This window comes from Amphiura filiformis, chromosome 11, assembly GCF_039555335.1.
Source record: "Amphiura filiformis chromosome 11, Afil_fr2py, whole genome shotgun sequence".
Classification (NCBI taxonomy): Eukaryota; Metazoa; Echinodermata; class Ophiuroidea; order Amphilepidida; family Amphiuridae; genus Amphiura; species Amphiura filiformis.
Genome location: NC_092638.1, coordinates 49,815,771 through 49,828,074, shown reverse-complemented (window position 1 = coordinate 49,828,074; position 12,304 = coordinate 49,815,771). Strand labels below are relative to the sequence as shown.

Here is a 12,304-nt window from a genome sequence, read left to right as displayed (position 1 = left end):
AGTTGGACAATTTATGAATTATGATTGGCAAAATAGTGAAAGGAAATAGACTTTTCCAACCATGTAAAACTACACTGGGTTGTTGACATGGTCGACATACATTAAGGCATATGCATGTTCCTAAAGTAGGAAGTACTATAATTAATTGTTTAAAGTACTCAACATACCAGCAAAAAGTCATAGGGTCATCAGAGTACAGGGACTTTGTGAAATACTGGCTACAAAAAAAAGTGCGTGAGCCGATATGCAACATCAAATATAAAAGCCGATTTACATAATTTCCCATGACCTTACAGAAGTGATCATGCTCAAATATAAACCTATAGAGTTTGGTCCTTGATATGCACCATCAATTGTGTACTTGTGATCAATATTGCTAGGCAAACAATCACAGCAAACATGCCAAAATCCTCCCATTTCTCCTCCATTTACAAACAAATAAACCCATCCCTTAAGTACCGTATTTGTCATTAATATACAGCTTTTGGCTCAACCAGGTGCAAAAATCTGAAAACTTAAAATGACATTTTATAAAGTATATCAGGTTTTAATATGGCTACAACAGCTTTGAATAATATAGTTGTGAGGCGTTAGACTTCCTTATACTGTGTTTTAATATATTATACCGTACCTTATTAATTATTCTTATACTAATATTTTGTTATACAACTATATTGTTTCATGTGCCTTGTTATTATGTGATTGCTATGTAGGATAGAAATGCATATGTGAATAAACTACTTTGAATTGAATACTAAACTTACTTTTGACAATACCCAGCAGTTTGAATGGTTGGTCAAGTGTTATGGCTAGACCAATGGCTTTCAAGTACTTCTTTTCATGTAACAAGTTTGACAGCTGCTGTTCCCTGCAAAGAGGAAAAAACACACATTTATTTTAAGAAAGTTCTTAAATGAATTTTAATCTTTACCCAGAGCTACAATGCTGGCCATAAGTGTTGGGACGGGTTTGATAGGGTAATGTAAATAAGCCCCCCCCCCCCCACTCCCCCGATCAATGTTGAATTCGACTTTTTTGGTCACACGAGCCTTGTGGCACCCAACATTGATTGGTGGGGAAGGGGAGGGTTGGGGTGTTAGGAAAGTGTTTAGGCTTGACACCAAAGAAACCTCCACTTTATCACGTTAATAATAACGGAAATAAGGTCATACTATAGTGTACGCTTTTCCATAAGTGTCCCAACACATTTTGGCCATGGTTGTATTTGAAAAGTTGAAAAAAATCATCTAATTTCAGTTTTTTGCTTATAACTCAAAAAAGTAAATATGATATTGACACCAAATTTGGAGCAGTTAGAGATCTTATCATGTGGCTTTACCTAAAAAATTTTGGATGGCTACATTTGACATTTAGGGACTGGTCACTTAAAATGTCTTAAAACGATATTTTGGCCCTGTCTAAGTTCACTATTCGTCACTTTAACTGTCAAAAACTTGGGTTTTAAAATGGAAAATTATTGTTTCCACCAATTAAAATGTTACATTACAGCTATAGAAGAAAATAAAAGTTATCACAACATCTCGTGATCAAAAAACAAATAAAGGAATCGAACCCATGCACACTTGTTTTCCCAATTTACCGCCGTTTACCACAAATGAAGCAACAAATACAGAAAAAAAGAAGGGGCGGACATTGGCAAAATTAATAGAACGCGAATATAATATGATGAAGGATATTGTAAAATAATAACAAAAAGAAAAGAAAAAGATACATAAATAAATTCAGGGGCTCGAACCCGTGTCCACTGTGCCTGTGGCAGATGCCGTATCCATTGCACCACAGAGCTGTATTACTTTAACAGGCTTAAACTGTAATATAATGCTATACAAGATGCATGTATATAAATATACGCGATACGGACGATAAACAGTCAAACAAATCGCACTTTTACGGCATTTGTTTCATTAACTGAATATTTATCATATAGCAGGTGTTGGCTGACATTTGTGCTCCACATATATTTCAGTTTTGGGCTGAGGAAAATGATTTTGGGACAAAATCGAACGATATACACGTTTGTAAAAAGAAAAAGAAAGTAATATTATATTAAAATTCTTTACTCTTTAAAGACGTGTATACCGTCCGATTTTGTCCCGTAGTCATTTATCCCGGACAAAAACTGAACTAAATGTGGAGCACAATGTCAGCCAACACCTGCTATATGATAAATATTCAGTTAATGAAACAAATGCCGTAAATTTATTTTTTTGGACTGTATATCGTGTGTAGAGCGTATATTTATATACATGCATGTTGAATAGCATTATATTATAGTTTAAGTCTGTTGAAGTTACACAGCTCTGTGGCGCAATGGATACGGCATCTGCCACAGGCGCAGTGGACACGGGTTCGAGCCCCTGAATTTATTTAGATTTCTTTTTCTTTTCTTTTTTTTTTTTTTTTTACAATATCCTTCATCATATTATATTCGTCGTTCTATTAATTTTTGCCAATGTCCGTCTTTCTTTTTTTTTTCTGTATGTCTACCTATATTTTACTTTCTATACTTACTATAAGTTTCTTTGAAAGCGCTTTAATAAATTTCAGTCATAAAATGTAATTTAAGCCTACTCCTGCCGACTATGATTATATTTACACAATATACTCGTTGCAAATACCACATACGTTTTTGATGCAAACGATGAAAATGATTAAAGTTTGTTGTTGTTTTTTCTAAAAATTAGCTTTTTTTTTAAATTTTAAGTATTTTTTTCCCAAAATCACTCTTTTAAAAGACTTCAATCAATTCCTGTCAACAAATATCATGTATTTCTGGCGATTAAATCACTACTCTTTCAAAATAAAACGCCATTTTACGCAAAATACGTAGTTGGCATAGGCTAATAATGTTCAGAACGCACTGTAAAATACATGATATTGCGTATAAAACGTGACCGTATCCCTAAATCACATGAGGAAAATGCAATAATTTTTATATAAGTGAAAAGATAAATAGTTTCTCCGCTTTCATGTAAAATTTGATGAAAATCCAAGCTATGGTTGAGGAGATATGGGCCAAAACACACATTTTAAAATTTGATTTTTTGTACCTTAGAGACAATGCTGGCCATAAGTGTTTGGACGGTTTGATAGGGTAATGTAAATAAGCCCTCACTCCCCGATCAATGTTGAATTCGACTTTTTTGGTCACACGAGCCTTGTGGCACCCAACATTGATTGGTGGGGAAGGGTAAGGGTTGGGTGTTAGGAAAGTGTTTAGGCTTGACACCAAAGAAACCTCCACTTTATCACGTTAATAATAACGGAAATAAGGTCATACTATAGTGTACGTTTTCCATAAGTGTCCCAACACATTTTGGCCATGGTTGTAGTTGCAGTATTAAATCATGCATGTAAAGTTAATCTTGCATGCATAGGGGGCATAGCCAGGGGGAGCTGGGGGGATTGCCCCACAGACATTTTTCAGGGACAAAAAGAGGGCAGCAAAGAGTAACCTTAAAATGGCTTTAAAATGGGACAAAAAATTGATAAATAGGGACAAAAATTTGCCTTTACCCTCTCACACTTAACTCCTGGCTACACTCCTGCAGACATGCCAACTTTGAAATCCAGTTTGTCAGACTCAGACAACGATTTTGCACCCCAAACCGTATTTTTGTAAATTTGTACCTTTTCTACAAATCACATGTTGTGCATCTTGCACTGTCAAAGTCTTCCCTATTCTTCACAATAAAACTCCATTTTGCAGCGTATTCTTCCTCAAAACACTGTCGATGTTTCTCCCCATCTTTGGATGCCTTTATTTTAGTTTTTAATGTCACACTGTACAAGTTGGCATGTCTGCTGATATTGCTACCCAACTTGACGTGAGCCAAAGTATAGATCGCAATATATGACACACTGCTTATGCTGGTTTCATACTTTCTGCCGCTTGCCGCTGAGCAGCGTGACGCTTCATCATGCCTCTTGCACTTGTCTGCATGCGAAGCAGCACACCGCTGAGCGGCAGCGGCATGATTCTGAAAGCCACTCTTGCCGCTCAGCATCGCTCCAAAATCGTATTTTGTTCTCATACGTCAGAGCAGCACCGCTCCGAGTTGACTTGAATTCAACTCCCAGCGGTGCTGCCGCCGCGGCAAAGCGGTGGAGTGGTCGATATATCGGCTTGCCGTTGGTCACCCTGGGAATGAGGGTACAACCATTTTCTGAGGGAGAATCGGTGACTCAAATCACTTTTGAGAAAGATTGTAAAAGCCTAAGTTTTGAGTAAATTTCTGGATTTGATTAGTTCATATTTTTAATGAGAAATAGAAAAAGGTCTTACTTCATGAGTTGATCTTCCATTTTGGCTCTTTTTTCTTCTTGTTCTACTTCTGTGCAATCCTGAAAGAATCACAATAAACAAAAAATCATCATTAGCACTGAAAATGGAAGGTAAGCAAAGAATGGAAAATCAAACACACAACGGTAGAAAGAGAACAAACAAATACATTGAATAAAAGCTGAGGGAGACAGAAAGAAAAATGTAAAAATACCAATTTTTGAATAAAATAAATTATTAAACAGATCTAATGTCTTAGAAAATATAAAAATCTCATTATTTGGTGGCATGGTCGACTGGTCGTGATTTGAGGATGTCACCAATGGAAAGAGCGCCCTCACATTACCCATGATATGGATTTATCTCAAAATATCCAAATTTCAAGTTAGATCGTTTTACCAAATTAGGGCCGCGAGGGGTCCCTGGTTCAAAACCACACCAGAGATAAAAAGTTTTCTCTTCATCATCTTTATTTCTTCCTTCTTTACTTTCCCTAGCCAAAATAGGCATGGGGTGTTAGGGCTAAATGAACAAAGGAACAGAGGACCATGAGTGTTACCCAAGGTAGAACCTAAAAACTAGCATTGCGTGATTCGTAATTAAGGTGGCCCCACACAAAGGTGTGTAAATAACAAAGGTTTGTGAGTAAACAAAGCTTTCGGAACTCTTGTGATTGCCACCTTAAGAGAAACTAAATAAATCATCCTTTGAAATTAGTGTAAACAAATCTTTAAAATAACTTATGATTCTAAAGAATTCTATTTTCAGTATTGTCATATCCTTCCTCTGTATTAAGGAACATCTTATTAAATTCTACCTTTGGTAAGTGAGGCTTGGGCTAAACAAGAAACCAGTTTATTCCCTGAACATGACCTTAAACCTAAATGTGAAATGAGTTTTTTAATTTTGTTTACTTTTAGTTTTAGAGTCGGGATGTATGGTAACATAATGCCTCAAATCACTTATATTTATTGTCAAATCAGTGCAGAAAATACCTACTCATGTTTACTGCCCTAGAGTACCAAGTAATTTCAAATCAAAACTTCTAAAATCAACTAAAAATTTGACTTTATTGCGAGTGATCAATCCAACATTGCAATTAATTTAAACATTATACATAGCGCCAGTTTCATTTCAAACAAACTGTTCAAAAGCAATTTGATGACATAAAAGATAACCTATGAACAGATAGGTTTTTAATTTCTATTGGTTCTTTATTGATTTTATTAGGTCAGCAAAAATAGAGAACAGCCAGAATACTTAGAATAGAGAATGTGAAAGCAGGAGACACAAAAGAATTAATTTGTAATCTGAAGATATTAAAGGAGTATTTTGTGATCCTAGCATCCTCTTTTTATGACATATTTCAGTAGATATCCACGAAAAAAGCTTATTCCCAAAATTTCAGTTGATTCCGATTTTGCTTTGTGAGTTATGCATGATTATGTGTATTACACTGCTCCATAGACAATGTGTTGTAATTTCGTTCTGGTATACCAGAACTAAATTCGAATTTCACGATATCTTTGCTAAACGAATTAATCTGCAAGAAATTTTTTGTAAATAAACATTTTGTCACCAGAGGTATCCAGTGATATAAAAATCTCAACTTTTTTGAGAAAAGTGGGAGGATGATGATGTGGATCACAAAATGCCCTTTTAAGAATAAATTAATGATAACAAGTGATGAAAAAAGTCTCTTATGAACCCTGCCGACCCAGATTTTGCATTTTGAGAGCCCTTTTTCCATTATTTTGCTCAAATCATGTAAAATCAGCCAGTTTGGGGTAACAATTTATTGATTTTGACTGAATATTTTTGAAAATAATTCAGAACATTTTCGAAAATATGTTTGCACAAAATTATCAAATTTGTGCCAAATTTTTCAAGCTTTGTTTGATCTATTAGGGTCATATTTGATTACAAGGAAAAAATACCTGACAAATATAACAATTGTATTAATTCATGTTTGTTTCGCATAACTTGATAAGAAACAAAACAGCAAATGTGGTATTACCTATGCAGAAAGTGATGGCAAACAATTCTTTGTTTTACAGATGAATTTCATTTCTACTTTCCATTCTGTTTAGTCCCTACATTTCTCTATTCTTGGAATATATTTAATTCAACAATGATATTGCAACTCCATTTGCTCAGGCCGAGATCTGGAGTTCGAAGACGATATAAAAATCTCAGTCGGCCATCCACATGTTCAGCCTCTATAACCTGCACAATACAGCTTATTGATAAAGGGGGAAAACACTAAGTTACAACAACAATTATGAATGCGAGCAATACTACAACCAATGACACCGACTCATCCTTGCCTATAAACAACTTGAATGTCTCGTACTGGGAACAAATTCTTCTTGCAGTCCTTTTTGGATTGGTGGCCATCGCTGGACTTGTTGGACACTCCATGATAATTGCTGCAGTCGCTTTCTCAAAAAAACTCCAGACACCCACAAACGCATTTGTGACAAGTTTGAGCGTAGCCGACTTGTTGCTATCCTTTACGCTTATCTGGTATACTGTCGGTATTCTTGGCAAAAACAAATGGCCAATACCAGGGGCCTACTGGATTTGTCAGTGTGTCGCTTTCATGATATATAGCCTCCTAGGAACCAGCATATGGATATTGGGTATGATTGGTATAAATCGTCTCATCTACATCACAAAACCCATATGGTACCAAAAGATCTTTACATCCTGGAAGCTTGTTATTCTCGTGGCGATACCATGGGTCATTCCGCCAGCATCGTTGCTAATCCCTCTTGCCACTGGAGATGATGTTGTTTATGGCTATACAAAATCTACCTTAGCATGTTCTCCCCATAAACAAACACATGTGTTTCTCCATATTCTTGGTATAGAACTTCTTTTACAACTCTTAGCAATAGTTGGAAGTTACATCTGGATCTATGTGTATATCAAGAAACACTTTCGGGAACAAAGGCAACAATTATCACAGTTTGAAGCCACCTCTATGACTGATATTTCACAGAGTCCCACCATGAACAACTTCACATCAGAACTACCAATCACTGAAGAGGGCCATGATCTCAACAGCGCCATAGCAGTTCGCAGACGGAAACAAATATCTAAACAAGAGATCGAGATTACCAAAAACCTCTTCATGGTTGTTGTTGCATTTTTCGCTTGTTTTCTTCCATCTTACATCATACTTTCAATTCACAGCACCACTACTATTGATATTGAACATGTTCTTTATTATGAAAAGATCCTTCCATTTGTTAACAGTGTTATCAACTTCATTATATATGGCATGAAACATCCCGATTTCAAAGTTGTACTGAGACATATGATGAGGTGTTCTTATGCTGATATCCCGCAACCATCACCAATCCTGAAATACCTACTCTCAAGGAGGAACTAAAACCCTCACTCAACATAGCTCAATGAAGTATTCTAGGAAATTTAAAAACACTTTTGTAATTCTTGGTTTCTTCTTAATTCCGTCAAATTCTGGTTTCAAAAGACACGATATTGGATAGGCAAAAGACAAAATCCTATCTTTTATTCTCATTCTTATTCAGTTTTAATGTAATTTTTGCGAGAAAAAATGCCTTTTTTCAGAAAAAATAAAAGTTACTTTTGTTAGGACACCCCCTTTGTTTTAAATGAACGAAACCATTACGAACATCTAAGCCGCCGAATCGCGTTCTTAGTTCTCGCACATGTATTACGCGAACGCATTATCGCGCGATCATTGAGGAGCAACAAGCGTGCCGCCGTTGCGTGGCGCGCCGCCTGACTAACTAATATCACTATCAACTATTGTGAGATATTATACACCAAAACCAATCAAATTACGTGAATTCTTTACAAGACGCACCCATTGAATAAGAATCACATATAAACAGAAACTTACAATATTAATAATATTTGGTCAACATCATTGTAAATCAAGGTGGCACAGTCATGATCAGTAAGACAAAAAAAATATATTGTTTGCTTGTCCATAGATCACTTTCAGATGTTGGGTCGGTCGGTCGGGAAAAGGGTTTTTTTCTTATATCTTTTTTTTTATGTACCAAAAGTATAATGCGAAGTACTATAATATGTAAAATACTCATCGACCACAGAATTTCCACCTAAGATAAATTCTAGGTAAACCCTACTTTATTTGACACTGGCAGACTTAAAACACAGCATTTTTAAGTTCAAAAGTGTTTTACTTGTGTATGTAGACGCTGAGAATGATAATACGAAATAGTGAAACCCTCAGCCAGGTACGACTGGACAGGAGAAACATGCAGCTAGGAAATGGTTTTGTACAACATTTCTTTTAAATCTTCAGTTTTTCAAACGAAAAGTTCATGACATTTTCAAGAAAATTGTAGAAAAAAATTTTTGAAAAAAAAAGTACTACGGTCGGGACTGCCAAGATGGTCGGTCAGACAAGGACAAGCAAACAACTTTTTTGGGGGGCCTAATAGCCGATTTGTTTATTTCGGTGATTTCCGTTTATTTTATTTATTTCAAAGTCACATCTTTGATCGTTTTTTGTTTTGGTTGAGGAAAAAAAACTTTAAATAGCTAAGTAATTAACAGACCTAGTGAACCTCTTCAGTCATGAGAATAACCTATTGATAGTGATTTTAAAATTAATGTATTTTATTCTAATTGCATGCACATTGTAAATGATTAATTGTAACTGTATGATGAGGTATAAACTGAAGCAATCAATTGAAAGCGATTGTATATAATGTTTCCGATAAAATAAACATGTAGGTCTATGTATTGCTAGACAGCTTACATATAATTACATTATATTATACACAGATTTGTAAGGCTAATCCAAGTTTTAATCGTTGTTGACTTAAACATTTATAATTAATTGTTAAGGGGACTTTCCATTTTTTTGGGGGGTCTGCCAAGTATAAAATTGAAACATGAAAGTTTTAATGACTAAATTCCTTGACTCCTTTCCTTTTGAGTCCAATTCCATTTAAACTTCATACTCCCCTGTGGAAGATATTTCTAAAATCTTCCACAGGGGTAGTGTGAATTTTAAATAGAATGGCCCGATATGCTATTACATCTAATGATACAAGTAAGAGTGAAACAGGGTATGTTATTGTGTATGCTAATGAAGTTCAGGTAGAAAGCAATAGTCAACATGGAAATGTTATTTCATTCAATACTGATACAGATGAGACTGGTTTTAAATTGAATACATACAAAAATGATACAAGTAAAAATGATACAGAGTGGTGTCCTATTGTGTATGCTGATTAATCTCTGGTAGAAAACAATAGTCAACAACTCAACATGGTAATAGTTCATGCAATAATGATGCAAATGAAACTGATTTTAATTTTATTGTATCCAATAATGATATATGATATAGTCCGTTGGCGTCAACTCAGAAGTACAAAGTAAATAATAATTATTTCAGTGCAATGCATATGTACATGCTTCTTTGGCGCCCCAACTGCTGCGTGATATGTACTTGCTGTGCGTATCACACTCTTTATGCGTTTTTTAACACGCAGTGCGTGTGACGCAAAGCATCAACCCCTGATGCCACAGATTTGGTTTGTACTTCTATGTTGAAGGAGTTCTATTGACCGCCCATGCCCCTATAAGCGCCCATCCGGAGATGTCATGTAAACAAATATTTTCAACTTATTCAATCCTGGCTATAGGTGGCCCCTTAACTGACAGACATCCCTGATGGTGTACCCCTTTTCAAACAATTAATAATGGTTTAATGATGCACTCTAGTAAAACCCAAAATTATGAGCATTTTCACATTTTGCTGCAATTTTGCACCAAATTTGTTTTTTGGCCCCTTGAAATTCTCTTTTTCTCCATTTCCCCCCTGAAAAAAATGCCGTCACTGCAAGAGACAAACAGACAGACAAGAGTTGGACACAGACAGACAAAGACAGCTGACAGAAAGGGAATGAAGGGATAATTGGAAACATGAAATAAGCTGAAAAGCAAGTACCTCCTGTGAGTCTTCAGCCCTTGAACATGTTTAAAACAAAACTGCAAATAGTTTACATAGGAGCATACCGCGGAAACATGGCATGTTACCTCAGGGGATCGACGCTAAGTCAGGTACCGCGTGAGCAAACTCAAAAATAGCGCAAACAGCACGACCGTACACAAAAGAAACTTCAGGCGTAGGATAAGCGATGTCGCCAGGTCTGTACGCTGTACCGGCGTCAGCTGAATTCGAGTACACTTAGAGGGCACAGGCATGGAAAATTCCAATCTGTGTATTTATTAATCTAAGCATAGGAGGTTTTGCTTTAAACATGTTCAGGGGCTAAAGACCCATAGGAGGTTTTTCCTGCCCATGGACGATATGCGGCTTTACCTCCCATATTATGATTCTAGAATCTCCGCCTCCTGACACAACCATAGTCTCCTCACTGTTAGCTGTCAACGTCCACACCTTATGAGTGTGTTCATCTAAAGTCTTCACACATTCGTTAGATTTGATGGTCCACAGCTTGAGAAGACCGTCTGAACCACTGTGTGTAAAACAATGTATGTCACTTACAGGTTAATGAACGCGTATTACTTGTTGGGAGAGAAATTAGACAAAATAATGCACGCGGCGCTGATTGTGATGTGTCTAATGCACGAGCCCCGAAGGGGGGAGTGCATTAGACGCATCAACATCAGCGCAAGTGCATTATTTTGTCTAATTTCTCTCCCAACAAGTAATACAAGTTCATTAATCTATTTCATACACGAGAAGAAAAAACATGTGATTTTTACTTTTTTTTATAACAAAATTATCACTAAAAATATTGGAAAATAGAACCAAATATAAATGCATCAACCCGCCTCAAAAATGAATCAATCCTACGCTACGCTAAACACTGCGCGTAGTACGCCGAAAGTGCAATTAGACACAATCAATGCATGGTTTGGATTTTTCTAACGCTTGCTCTGATTGGTTCTCGTTATCGAAGAGTGTATGAATAACAGTTAAACTAATACTATAGGCAAAATAACTAATTCTCGATCATTAGAGTATGTACCATCTGCGTCAGAATACTTTTCATAGAATAACACGATCGCACGACCTACATGACTGAACCTTGACCTTGCCTAGCAACGACCGTGTGATTTGTCAATTCTCAAAAGATGTGTTTGCGCCGTAAGCGCCAGTCTTTGCGTAGTACACTTGACGCAAATACCTGTGCTTACCCAAGTTGGCTCTCATGATCAAGAATTAGATATTTTGCCTATCGTGGTGATGTTTCAATATCAACTATGGTTACGTCCAAGTTCAAATCACAAGAAAGACAAGTTATTCTGTGAAAGTTAGAGGTCAAGTCAAGTCACAAGTTTTCTCAGGCAGGACAGATGAGCCTGCCAGTCTGCCTGGGCAGATGCATGAAAGGGTAAAGTTTATTGATAAAATTTACACTGAATGCATTTGGCCAAATTCAATAGGTATGCTATCCAAATTCATTGCATGATGAAATTAGCTTTTATTATCAAGAATGTGAGACATAATGTGTTGTATTACAGTAAAATGCTGAATTAGTACAATGATCAACTTACCATGACAACAGCTGCATACCCCTGGTGAGAAAAACAACCTTCATGACAGATGCATCATGGCCCTCAAAAGTCTGAAATCAAAATGACAGATTGGTGGTTAGGTGTTTTGTTTTCTGAATTACTTTGTCATGTCAGATGCTGTCCCAACATTTTCAGTGCTACCCCTCAGTTCCTCTCCAACCCAATCAAATCATAACTGAGTGGGAAAAACCTCATAATTATGTACTTTTGGCCCTTGAACATGGATGAAGCAAACTATTCAATATAAAGTCTACACCTACAAGGCTTTATCCATTTTCAAGGGCCAAAAGTAAATATGAGGTGTTTCCTGCATGTACTTTTGGTCCTTGAACATGGATGAAGCAACCTCTTCAATATAAAGTCTACACCTACAAGGCTTTATCCATGTTCAAGGGCCAAAAGTACTTCCCGCCCAGTGATGAAATG

General features: G+C 36.3%; 1 protein-coding gene across 1 annotated transcript in view; it reads right to left on the bottom strand.

Moving 5' to 3' along the window:
• Positions 1-12,304, bottom strand: part of LOC140164945 (transducin beta-like protein 3) — a 48,099-nt gene that overhangs the window by 17,377 nt on the left and 18,418 nt on the right. Inside the window, exons 13-16 of the mRNA XM_072188344.1 lie at positions 11,858-11,928; positions 10,656-10,812; positions 4,307-4,365; positions 765-868 (exon numbers count right to left, since the gene is read on the bottom strand). Of these exons, the coding sequence (XP_072044445.1) occupies positions 765-868; positions 4,307-4,365; positions 10,656-10,812; positions 11,858-11,928 (391 nt within the window). The remainder of the gene's footprint in view (positions 1-764; positions 869-4,306; positions 4,366-10,655; positions 10,813-11,857; positions 11,929-12,304) is intronic.